General features: G+C 46.0%; 1 protein-coding gene across 2 annotated transcripts in view; it reads right to left on the bottom strand.

The window, feature by feature from the left end:
* Window positions 1-8,315: 8,315 nt before the first annotated feature.
* The window catches only part of MTMR12 (myotubularin related protein 12), a 68,550-nt gene continuing 65,519 nt past the window's right edge, over window positions 8,316-11,346 (bottom strand). For both annotated transcript variants that reach the window (XM_061393801.1, XM_061393802.1), the window contains one exon: window positions 8,316-11,204. In XM_061393801.1, coding sequence (XP_061249785.1) covers window positions 10,635-11,204 — 570 coding nt within the window. In that variant the 3' untranslated portion in view covers window positions 8,316-10,634. The remainder of the gene's footprint in view (window positions 11,205-11,346) is intronic.

Here is an 11,346-nt window from a genome sequence, read left to right as displayed (position 1 = left end):
GCTGAAACTCCAATACTTTGGCCACCTGATGTGAAGAACTGACTCATTTGAAAAGACCCTGATGCTGGGAAAGACTGAAGTCAGGAGGAGAAGGGGACGACAGAGGATGAGATGGTTGGATGGCATCATTGACTCAATGGACATGAGTTTGAGTCAACTCTGGAAGTTGGTGATGGACAGGGAGGCCTGGCAGACTGCAGTCCACGGGGTTGCAAAGAGTTGGACACAACTGAGCGACTGAACTGACTGAAAGGGCAGCTTCCTTCTACCCAGCCTGTTCTCTCTGGGAGTCATGAATACTCTAAACCACCTGGTCTACGAACAGGGGTACCCAACAAGGCAGCTCACTGGGACATAGCCATGGAACTGTATCTCTGAACTGAGCAGCCGGGGGTGTCAGGCTGGAATTCATGGAGCTCAGTTGCCCTTTGTCTTGACAACTTGGCTCCTTTCTGCCTGAGTCAGTCCAGGATAAGTTCTCCTTGTGCCGACAACACACTGAGCCCTTATTCCCTGGCATGTGCTATGTTATTGCAAAGAAAACCAACAAATTTTGAAGCTGCTCACACAGTAGAAGCATACATCTAACTGGTTAGGCATGGGCAAGAAATGGCATGTGTTACATTATGTTTTTCTTACCACCTACTATAAACAGATGCTGTTTAATGTCTTGGCATTTTGCTCATTTTTTTTTTTTAATCACAAAACATTTATTTCTTGAATTCTGGCTGTTGTTTCTTCGTGTCTCATAGCTCAGAGGATTTGGGGTGGTGGTGCATGTTTGAGAATGTCATTGCACTTGAAAAGGCTGGTGGGGAGCCTTGGAACTGGATGAATGTATGGGTGCTCTGGGAATTGAAAACACTACAGGTATTTGATTTTATTTAATTAAACAAAAGGTTCTAATTCACAGTAAGGACTAAATCACATACTCATCTAGTTTAATTTCGCCACTTCCTGGGAGGCAAGGGACAGGGTGGGTCAAATATTCAAGAATTCTGGGAAATCAGGCCCTGTAACCAGAAGCCCTGGGGCAGGATGAAATTCAGCCTCCTAGTAGAAATAAGAAGGGCATTTAGAATGCCCACGAGCATTGAGGATATATAGAAATAGTACCCCTTAAACAAGAGGGGAGCCACAGCCACAGATTCTCCCACATTTGGAATCTGGGGAGAAATCAAGGAATTTATCTTGAGGTAGGAGAGAGGTGAAAGGGTTAGTTGTTACAAAAGCCCTTTATGATGCTCTTTGAGGCGCTATTATATAAAATGCATTGGAACTCTACCTCCTAATTTAGAGGAATTTTCACAAGACCATGCTGAGTGAGGCAAGATAAGGAGATATGGGGACTTCCCTGGTGGTACAGTGGATAAGAATCCTTCTGCCAATGCAGGGGATGGACACCGGTTCAATCTCTGGTCTGGAAAGATTCCATATGCCACAGAGCGACCAGGTCCACACGCCACAATTCTGAGCCCGCACATCACAACTATTTGGAGCCAGTGCGCTCTAGGGCCCAAGAGCCGCAACTACTGAGCCTGTGTGCTGCAGCTACTGAAGCCCATGAGCCTAGATCCTGTGCTCTGCAACGAGAAGCCACTGCAATGAGATGCTCACACATCACAACTAAGAGTAGCCCCCGCTCGCCGCAACTAGAGAAAGCCTGCTAGCAGCAACAAAGATGCAAAGCAGCCAAAAACAAATTGTTTTTTAAAAAGAGAGATGGGTATAATCAGCACTCTCCTAAGTTCATATGGTCTCTCAGAGGGTTCCTGGCAGGGCTGGGCCCCATTGCTCACTGCAGTAACTTACATGAACCTTTCCTAATTGCTCACTCATTCACGCTGTTCCTTGGGATCACTTGCCAGATAAACAAGTTGCATTCAAACATTTGTCTGAGTCTTGGCTACTGGGTAAATCCAAACTAAGCCAACGAGTAACTTCCCTGGTGGTCCAATGGTTAAGAATCTGCCGGCCAACGCAGGGGACACAGGTTCAATCCTTGATCCAGGAAGATCCCATGTGTCACAAGGCAACTAAGCCTGTGCACCACAACTACTGAAATCTGTGTACTCTAGGGCGCATGTGCTGCAATTACTGAAGCGCATATGCCCTAGAGCCCGTGCTCCACAGCAAAGAGTAGTCTCCACTCGGCACAAGTAGAGAAAGCCCACGTGTAGTAACAAAGACTCAGCACAGCCAAAAATTAACTAATTAATTAAAAAAACAAACAAAGACATAGAGACCTTAGGTGGCAGCCACAATGAACCAAAAACTGCAGGCCGACTTCATATACCCTAAGCCTCCCATACAACTGTAGGGAACAGGGAGGCGTTCCCCCAGATACGACTATGACTGAACATCCAGTAAATGTTAACTACTGATATATATAATGATTGAAGTCATGACTTGATCCAAGTCATTTTGGCCATTACATAATTGTGACACTCTTCTGCTAAGTCAGTAGCTTCTGGAAATCAGCAGTGGGCAGGGGCAAGAGTATATCCCAAGTACTGACACATCTCGCTGCCAGAAGATGCTCAGCAAACCTTTGGAGGTAGATTTTGAACATCTGAAGTGCTTACATAGCCACCTTTGGAACTTGGATTCCTGTTTGGGGTATTTCAAATGTTAACTGCTCCTGGTTAAGTTTACACACACATACACACACACACACACACACACACCTCTGTTTACCTAAAGTATTTAAATGACCACATAATAATAGCTAACATTTGTTGAACATCTACTACGTAATAGACACTTAAGAGGAACTCATCATTAATCCTCCAAAGCTCCAATAAGATGGGTTCTGTGAATGCTGCCATTTTACGGGGAGAGAGGGACAGTAACTCCCTCAGCCAAGTCCCACAATTCGTAAGTTGTGAATCAGGGGTTCAGAAATTCAGGTAGTTTGGTTCTAGAGAGGCCACCCCTTAACTATCACACTCCTCAGCCCCTGATGGGGGCCGCTGTCAGTCAATGTAGAAAAACACAGAAATGTGACATTCATAATATGATGAAACTTGAGAATTTGACAGGGAAAGATGACTACCTCACAATTAATAAGCAGTGAATAGCTGGCATCTGTTCTGGGCAGGCAAGCGCACAGCACACTCAGAGCTGTGGGGAGTGGCCCAGTGAAGACCCCGCCCCACAGCTGGCTGGCCCAGACTCTCCGCCCCGGATCTGGAATGGGACCAAGATTCCAATTCAATCTGACTGGTCTCTTGAAAACACTTGCTGTGGGAGTTTCATTCCACTTCATCAACTGGGAAGACAAGAAAGCTGGTATGCAGATCCAAGAACAGCAAAGAATGCTCAGAACAGACTACATGGGCTTCAGGGAGAATTCCCTGGTCGTCCCATGGCTAAGATTCCACACTTTCAATGCAGAACCCAGGTTCAGTCCCTGATCAGGGAACTAGATCCCACATTTTGCAACTAAAGATCCCATATGCTACAATGAACTCACCTGCTGCAACTAAGACCCAGAGCAGCCAAATTAAAAAAAAGAAGACTACATGGGCTTCAGGAACAGAGATCCAACAGCATCTCTGACCCCCACCTCCAAACTCATAGTCTCTCTTTTTGGCTTAAGATACTGTAACCCAGAGTTCTAATGGATGCATCCATCACATGTTTTCAAGTCAAAAAGAAGAAAAAAAAAAAAAATCACATGACTACTTTAGGAAGATTCACTAGCAACATGAGACAAAGGACAAAAGCAGAGAGAAAGGAGTTTAGAATGATGATCCAGGCAACAGAAAATGATGGTGCAGAAATGATGGAAACAGAAATAGGGGGCTCTGGGCAGTGGGGGGAGGAGAACATGAACATTCCGGTTCCTTCTCTCAGTTTCTTTATATCTTCCTGGTGGCCAGGTAGTTTTATAAGGATAGGGTTTCTCTTCTCTCATAAAAGACTGCTATAGTCGTAGGCACCTTTCCTCCCTCTGTTTAGAATTAATTCTTGAAGGGTTTATTTTTAAAATTTTCCATGCAATTCCCTGGTGGTCCAATGGTTAAGACGCCACACTTCCACTGCAGGGGGCACAGATTCAATCTCTGGTTGGAGAAATAGGCTCCTGCATGCTGGAGGCATGGCCTCCTCCAAAACAATCCAACTTTTTTTTTTTTTCACTTTTTGGCCACGCTGCATGGCATGTGAAATCTTAGTTCCCTGACCAGAGATTGAACCCATGGGCCCTGAATTGGAAGCAAAGAGTCTTAATCACTGGACTGCTGGGGAAGTCCCCCAGATCCAACATTTTATTACAAAAACTTCCAAACACACTCAGTTTTAAAGAATTTTGTGGACACTCATACTCCCACACACCCAGCTCGAGATCACATCACTGTCATTTTATCTACTATCCGTTATTCACTTTATCACATATCCAGCCATGTCCATCCCTCTACCCAGCCATTAATCCCTCATGGTGTTGGTGCCACTGAAAGTAAAACGCAGACAACAGAGCATTTCCCCATAAATAATTTGTTAGCAGTATCATTAAATAGAGTTCAAGATTTGCTTAATATTCTCTTAATGCAAAATTTAAATACCGTGAAACACACAGCTTCAATGTAATTTCACCGAGATTTGTCACACACCTGTATAAGCCAAATGCTTATCAAGATGTAGAATGCTGTATACTCTGAAGAAACCAAAATTGAAAAAGACACATATACCCCAACGTTCACTGTAGCACTATTTATAACAGATAGAACATGGAAGCAACCTAGATGTCCATTGACAGATGAATGGATAAAGAAGCTGTGGTACATATACACAATGGAATATTGCTCAGCCATAAAAAGAAAGGCATTTGAGTCAGTTCTAATGAGGTGGATGAACCTAGAGCCTATTATACAGAGTGAAGTAAGTCAGAAAGAGAAAGATAAATATTGTATACTAATGCATATATATGGAATCTGGAAAGATGGTATTGAAGCATTTATTTACAGGGTAACAGTGGAGAAACAAACATAGAGAATAGACTTATGGACATGGGGAGAGGGGAGGAGAGGGTGAGATGTATGGAGAGAGCAACATGGAAATTTACATTACCATGTATAAAATACATAGTCAATGGGAATTTGCTGTATGGCTCAGGAAAATAAAACAGGGGCTTTGTATCAACCTAGAGGGGTGGGATCGGAGAACGCAATGGCACCCCACTCCAGTACTCTTGCCTGGCAACTCCCATAGATGGAGGAGCCTGGTAGGCTGCAGTCCATGGGGTCGCTAGGAGTCAGACACGACTGAGTGACTTCACTTTCACTTTTTACTTTCCTGCATTGGAGAAGGAAATGGCAACCCACTCCAGTGTTCTTGCCTAGAGAATCCCAGGGACGGGGGAGCCTGGTGGGCTGCCGTCTATGGGGTCACACAGAGTAGGACAAGACTGAAGCGACTTAGCAGCAGCAGCAGCAGCAGCAGTAGAGGGGTGTGACGGGGAGGGAGATGGGAGGGAGGTTCAAGAGGGAGGGGACATATGTATACCTATGACTGACTCGTGTCGAGGCTTGACAGAAAACAACACAATTCTGTAAAGCAATTATCCTTCAATTTAAAAAATTAATTTAAAAAAATGTAGAATGCTGGACTTCCCTGGTGGTCCAGTGGTTAAGAATCTGCCTGCTAATGTAGGCAACACAGATTCGATCCCTGCTCTGGGAAGATTCCACATGCCCCGGAGCAACTAAGCCTGTGCGCCACTACTGAGCCTGTGCGCCACTACTGAGCCTGTGCGCCACTACTGAGCCCGCACACCCTAGAGCCCTTGCTCTGCAACAAGAGAAGCCATCACAATGAGTAAGTAGCCTCCACTCACCACAACTAGAGAAAGCCCACTCGCAGCAATGAAGACCCAGTGCAGCTAAGAACAAAAATAAAATAAAGATGTAGAATGCTGCCATCATCCTGGAACAAGTCCTCCTGCCCCTTTCCCAGCCCATCCCTGCCCCCACACCTCCACTCTCACCCCAATCTGTTGTTCTCCACTCTAGGTATAGTTTGGGTTGGGCTGTGTTCAGCTCTTCCTGCAGCAATGCATTCCAGGCCAAGGTCCTCAGGTCAGTCTGACGGGGATGAAATGTCGCCCTTTTGCATTCCTTCCCAGCCCAGGAATGGCACGCCCTGTGCCCTTTCAGTGTGGGGAGCTGTGCCCTTTCGGCGATGGGAATTAGCAGTGCACTTGCCTGCCCCAGTCCTCTGATTATTTGAAAAGTTCTCCATTCAAGACTAAAACAAACGTCACATAGCTTTTCACAAAAGGAATATTCAAACCTAATGTTTTTAAAAAAAAAAAAGTTAACAAAAACTGGACTGACCAGCAAAACTGGATTTTTTTAAAAAGCCACATACTTCTCTGGCTGTCCACTGGTTAGGACTGTGTATATTTCCATATGATTACATACCTTCATATTCTTAAACTGCTAAAGGTGGACGGTGTCATGGGAGGATTAAACACCAAAGAATTTAAAAGAACCTGGGCCTGAACCACAAAATAGACCAACTTGTCTGTTTTTAGAGATACAGAACCATCATTCTAACAAATAACTTTCCTGTTCAATACATAAATGACCCTTAACCAGTTATTTGTTATTACCCATGGCCGGCCTGATTGTTAGTACATTCCCATATAAGCCCTTGCACAATACCTGGTTACACTGGAACCCAAGGCACAAACAGGGCCTTCTCTTTTCCACCTCCATCTAATATTTTTAAGAGCAAGTGTGTTTGGGGATGGTTGCTAGAAGGGTCGATGTGGAAGGACCTGTCACTGAAGGCCCTGTCCCCTGGCCTTGCAGTAGTCCTGCCCTGGGGTGGGCTTCACAAATGCCCTAGGGCCCAGCAGGGCACAAGCACAGCTGAGGAGACTCTCCTCCTGTTGAAGAAACAGTGAGCACAACCACGGGAGGGGAGGGGCTCAGAAAACAAGCGAGAGTCCAGGTTCCCTCTGCCCGTCCACTCACCTTCCAGGACAGGAGGTGACACAGAAGGCAGGCAGTCTGTTCTCAGCAGGAGCCACCTCTCCCCACTGTCCTGTTTCACACTGGATGGGAAATGAAATGCTCACTCTTCCTCTCCCCGCCCTGCTTTCCCTCAGTCCCCCCTTGGCCCGCACCTAGAAATCCAGGAACAAGCAAAACCTGGAGAGAGGGTGTTCTCCCAAGTCCAAGAGCCAGTTAACAAATGTGGAAAACAGGACTGGAGTCGGCTAACCTCAGGGCTTCCCAGGTGGCACTAGCGGTAAAGAACCTGCTGCCAATACAGGAGACGTAAGAGATGTGGGTTGGATCTCTGGGTTGGGAAGATCCCCTGGACAAGTAAAGGGCAACCCACTCCAGTATTCTTGCCTGGAGAATCCCACGAACAGTGGAGCCTGGCAGGCTACAGTCCATAGGGTCACAGTCGGACACAACCAAAGTGACTTAGCTTGCATGCACTGCTAACTTGTAGGGGCCAGAACTTCTAACGGGAGTTTAATACAAATATCAGGTACCTGACGCACGTGAGGGCAATGTGGCAGCAGTGGGAGCATACGGAGTTCCAGGGATGGCTCAGAACCGGCCCTGTGCCAGGCCTGGCCCACAGCAACAGAGCGGTGAGCAGAGCCGGGGGAGAGGGCCACGGGCAGGAGCAGGCAGAGAACAGAGCTTCTCAACCAACAGCGATAGGTCTCATTCTCGAAGACGAACGCTAAACAAATGAATGAGGAAAAAGTCCTCCTTGTACACACCGTACCACCCAAGCCAGCCTGCTTACTCTCTGAGGCAGGAAATGAAGCCTTTTCTCTTTCATCAAAGCCCTTCCATCAACAGTTATTCTCATTTTATATATCCCCACAAAAGCAGAGAGGCAGTGATATTTCATTTCAGGGATTAAAAAACTCTCTCCCTTTACTTATCCTGTAGGCATGCATGCATGCTAAGTCACCTCAATTGTGTTCAACTCTGTGTGACCCTATGGACCGTAGCCCACCAGGCTTCTCCATCTATGGGGATTTTCTAGGCAAGAACACTGGAGTGGGTTGCCATGCCCTCCTCCAGGGGATGGATCTTCCAACCTGAGTCTCATGTTTCCTGCACTGGCAGGCAGATTCTTTACCACTAGCACCACCTCCTTACTCTATAGGGTCCTACCCTGTTTTATTTTTTGTTATAGTATTTTATCACCTCCTGAAATTTTAAATCTCTATTTGGTTATTGGTTTTCCATCCACCCACTAACCAATCAACCACCTCCCCCTGCAACACATACAATGACTAAATGAAAATAATTATTCCATGTTATACCAACCACACCAAATACAGTATTGTAAATTGTGCTTTAATTTCTGCAATCAGATACGATGCAGTGAAATACAAGTATAAACTTTCATTGTACATCCAGAAAATAAAAAGCACATTTATACAGATTTAGCCCAACAGCTTATTCCCTTTAAAAAAAAAAAGTTTCTAATGTAATTAAAGCTAATTTATCTTCAGTGTAAAAACTTGGAGGTATAAACAAACTCAAGATATTATATACAGGAAATTAATATACATTTCCAAACGTGCACAGTGCAGCATTTTAGACAAAGTAAATGATCTCATTTTAGCTTTTACTGTTAACCATAATCCATATCTCAATCTTGAATAAAAATGTCACAATATATAAATCCACTGAGAATTCTGTACACAAATACAAGTTTATAGAAATCTCATTTCAGATATAAATACATAAACTGTCATGACCTTACATGTTAAAACAGCTTATTTTTCTATTGTAATTTTATTTTAAAAAAATCATAGAAAAATATTTCAATGCACATTCAACTGCTATGAGAGAGGCCATGACCTTGTGCCTTTAAACCATACTTTATGGATGTAAAGCATCACACTGGGCATTTTTGGAATGAAAATTACTAAGATCTTAAGACTGAAGAGGCTACTGTAGAAATATTCCCATTATAATATGATCACAAAACTAGTTAACTCCATAGTGTATCTGGGAGGCAGTGGGGCAGAGAAAGGAGGTGAGTGCTAATTTAAGAAGGCCCACAGAACACAGCCAATGAATTAGGGTCATTTTAAAGTCCCCACTGCAAGCCTACACTGACCTTACTAGTGAGACTCTTAAGGCAACCAAGACTGGGCATGCGTTTGGCCCCAGATGCATAAACCCTGCCCTCCCCTCAATCTCCATCGTCTTAACAGACCAACAAGGCTTGAGCATCAACTCGGCGTGGGGAGGACTGGAAAGCAATTTCCTGTGGTGTACAAAAGACGATTCAGTGCAAACCGAGAAACTCCTCTTTGTCAACAGTTTCAAATTTTCTTATTGCCCTTCAGCAACTGAAAGCTTTTCTAAACAGGTAATGTTCAAATTGGAATCCATACTGGAGAGCAAACAGATATAAAAGGCAAACTTCTGATAGGGAACATTCTGACGTGAGATCGATCATTTTTCCCACTTCCTTCTGTGGAACTGAACAGGTTTCCACAGAAAATGAAAAAACAGGTCCTTACTAAGTGTGCTTTGCCGGTACTTAAAAACTATAGATCATTTAAACAGCAGATCCAGGAAGGTTACCAGGCATAGTCAAGTTTCTTCTATGGCTTTTTAAATCGCTGAGGTACTATGTGGTCACCATCACTTCTGAGACTTATGCTTAACCGCTTCCCTATGATAGCCGCGTTCGACAGTGACCTTCTTCCCCGGTCTGCAAGGTAGCGAAACTGGGGAAACGCCTGAGGACTGCGGTCACAGATGCTCCGAAGCCTCGGCGTGCTGTTGGAAAAAGGTGAAGCAGCCTCTTTCAAACACTGCGTGCCTCCGGGAGAATGGAGGCTCCTCCGGGCAAACCTAAGAGATTCCCCCAGTTTGACCCACAGGCTTAGCAGCAAGATCCCAGGACGAGGTACACCAAGGCAGGGATTGCGAAGGGACAGTGGAAAGCGGTGCACAGCCAGTGGCGAGCGGCGGGGAGCCTGGGGCTGTCGGCCGCGAGCCAGCCCCCTGCCCCGACATAAAGTGACACAGTCTGAGGATGGTCGGAGACATTAGGATGGTGACACGCATGGCAAGAGGACACAGGAAAACTGCTACGGTTTGGAAATGAAGGCCACACATCTTAACACCGCTATCTGAATCTGTTAATCCAACACACACATACACCACACACACACACACACACACACACACACACACACACACACATCATGTAAAGCTGAACTTGCTCTGAACTGGGATGGGCTAAAGAGACGCTACTCCTGACGACTGGATAAAGCACATTGGCACAGGAAAGGTGTGAGGACCATACGGCGTCCAAGCACAGCTTACCAAAGCCCTTTCTGAGTAGTAAAGTAGCTACCGTGGGGTCTGAGTGATGCTAACACAGAGGACACTGGCCACAGCTGTATTACAGGTCACGTACTAACTCCTTTCAATAATACTCGAGATACGGGTTTCAACTGCATAGTCTTTCAGAACTGGGGGGGAAAATGAGAACCAGCTCTTTTCCAGAAGACCCAGGCTTTCCCTGGCAGTCAGCTTCAGCGTGACATGCCAACATGGAAAGCAGACGTGCCCAAGCTCCTGTCCCAGCCTGCGAGGGTCCTCTCTCACTGCCACCGAGCAGGCCAGTCACACGTCCCCTAGATCCACAAACTCGTCTTCTCGCTTGGCCAAGTCGTCTTCATCTCCCAGGGCTTTCCACCCGCTGGTGGGCAGGACGGGCTTGGAGGAATGTCGCTGCAGGAGCGCGAAAGGGAACAAGGAGGACAGGCGGCCCGAGGTCCTCGGTGGCGAGGCAGCCTCTGCCTGGAGGGCCTCCTGGCTGTGGTGTCTCGCCTCGATTTTCTCCTGTAGGCGCTGGACTTCCTCCATCATCTCCAAGAGTTTGCTCATGGTGGCCACTCCGCCACCACCCAGGATCTGGGCCTCCGGAATCCAGCGCAGGTAACGCTGGGCCCAGACTTTGATCTCCGGGCCCTCGAGGTGAGGCAGCAGCAGCCCCTGGTAGCTGGGGGGCCTGCTGTGCCAGCCGTCATAGAACTCTCGGAAGCCGTCCTGCAGCTCCTCCGAGGAGTTGATCAGTTTGCTGATTCTCTTGCCCAGCAGGTTTTTAATTAAGTGATCCGTTTCTTCCCTGAAAAATCCTCTTTTGGGAGATGATTTCGATTGGGTGAGAGGCAGAGAAAGTTGTCTTTGATGCTTTGAGAGAGAACACAAATAAAAAAAAGTCTCTGGTTAGCCCAAGAGCACAGTGACAGTTGTTTCCATCCAAAAAAACAACAAAAAAAGCAGAATCCTACTTTAAGAAGAGTCATGAGAACTGCCCTGTGAACGCAAATTC

Source organism: Bos javanicus, chromosome 20 (assembly GCF_032452875.1).
Source record: "Bos javanicus breed banteng chromosome 20, ARS-OSU_banteng_1.0, whole genome shotgun sequence".
In the NCBI taxonomy this organism is placed as follows: Eukaryota; Metazoa; Chordata; class Mammalia; order Artiodactyla; family Bovidae; genus Bos; species Bos javanicus.
The sequence above is the reverse complement of the archived record's forward strand: the minus strand, read 5'-3'. Positions and strand labels throughout refer to the sequence as shown.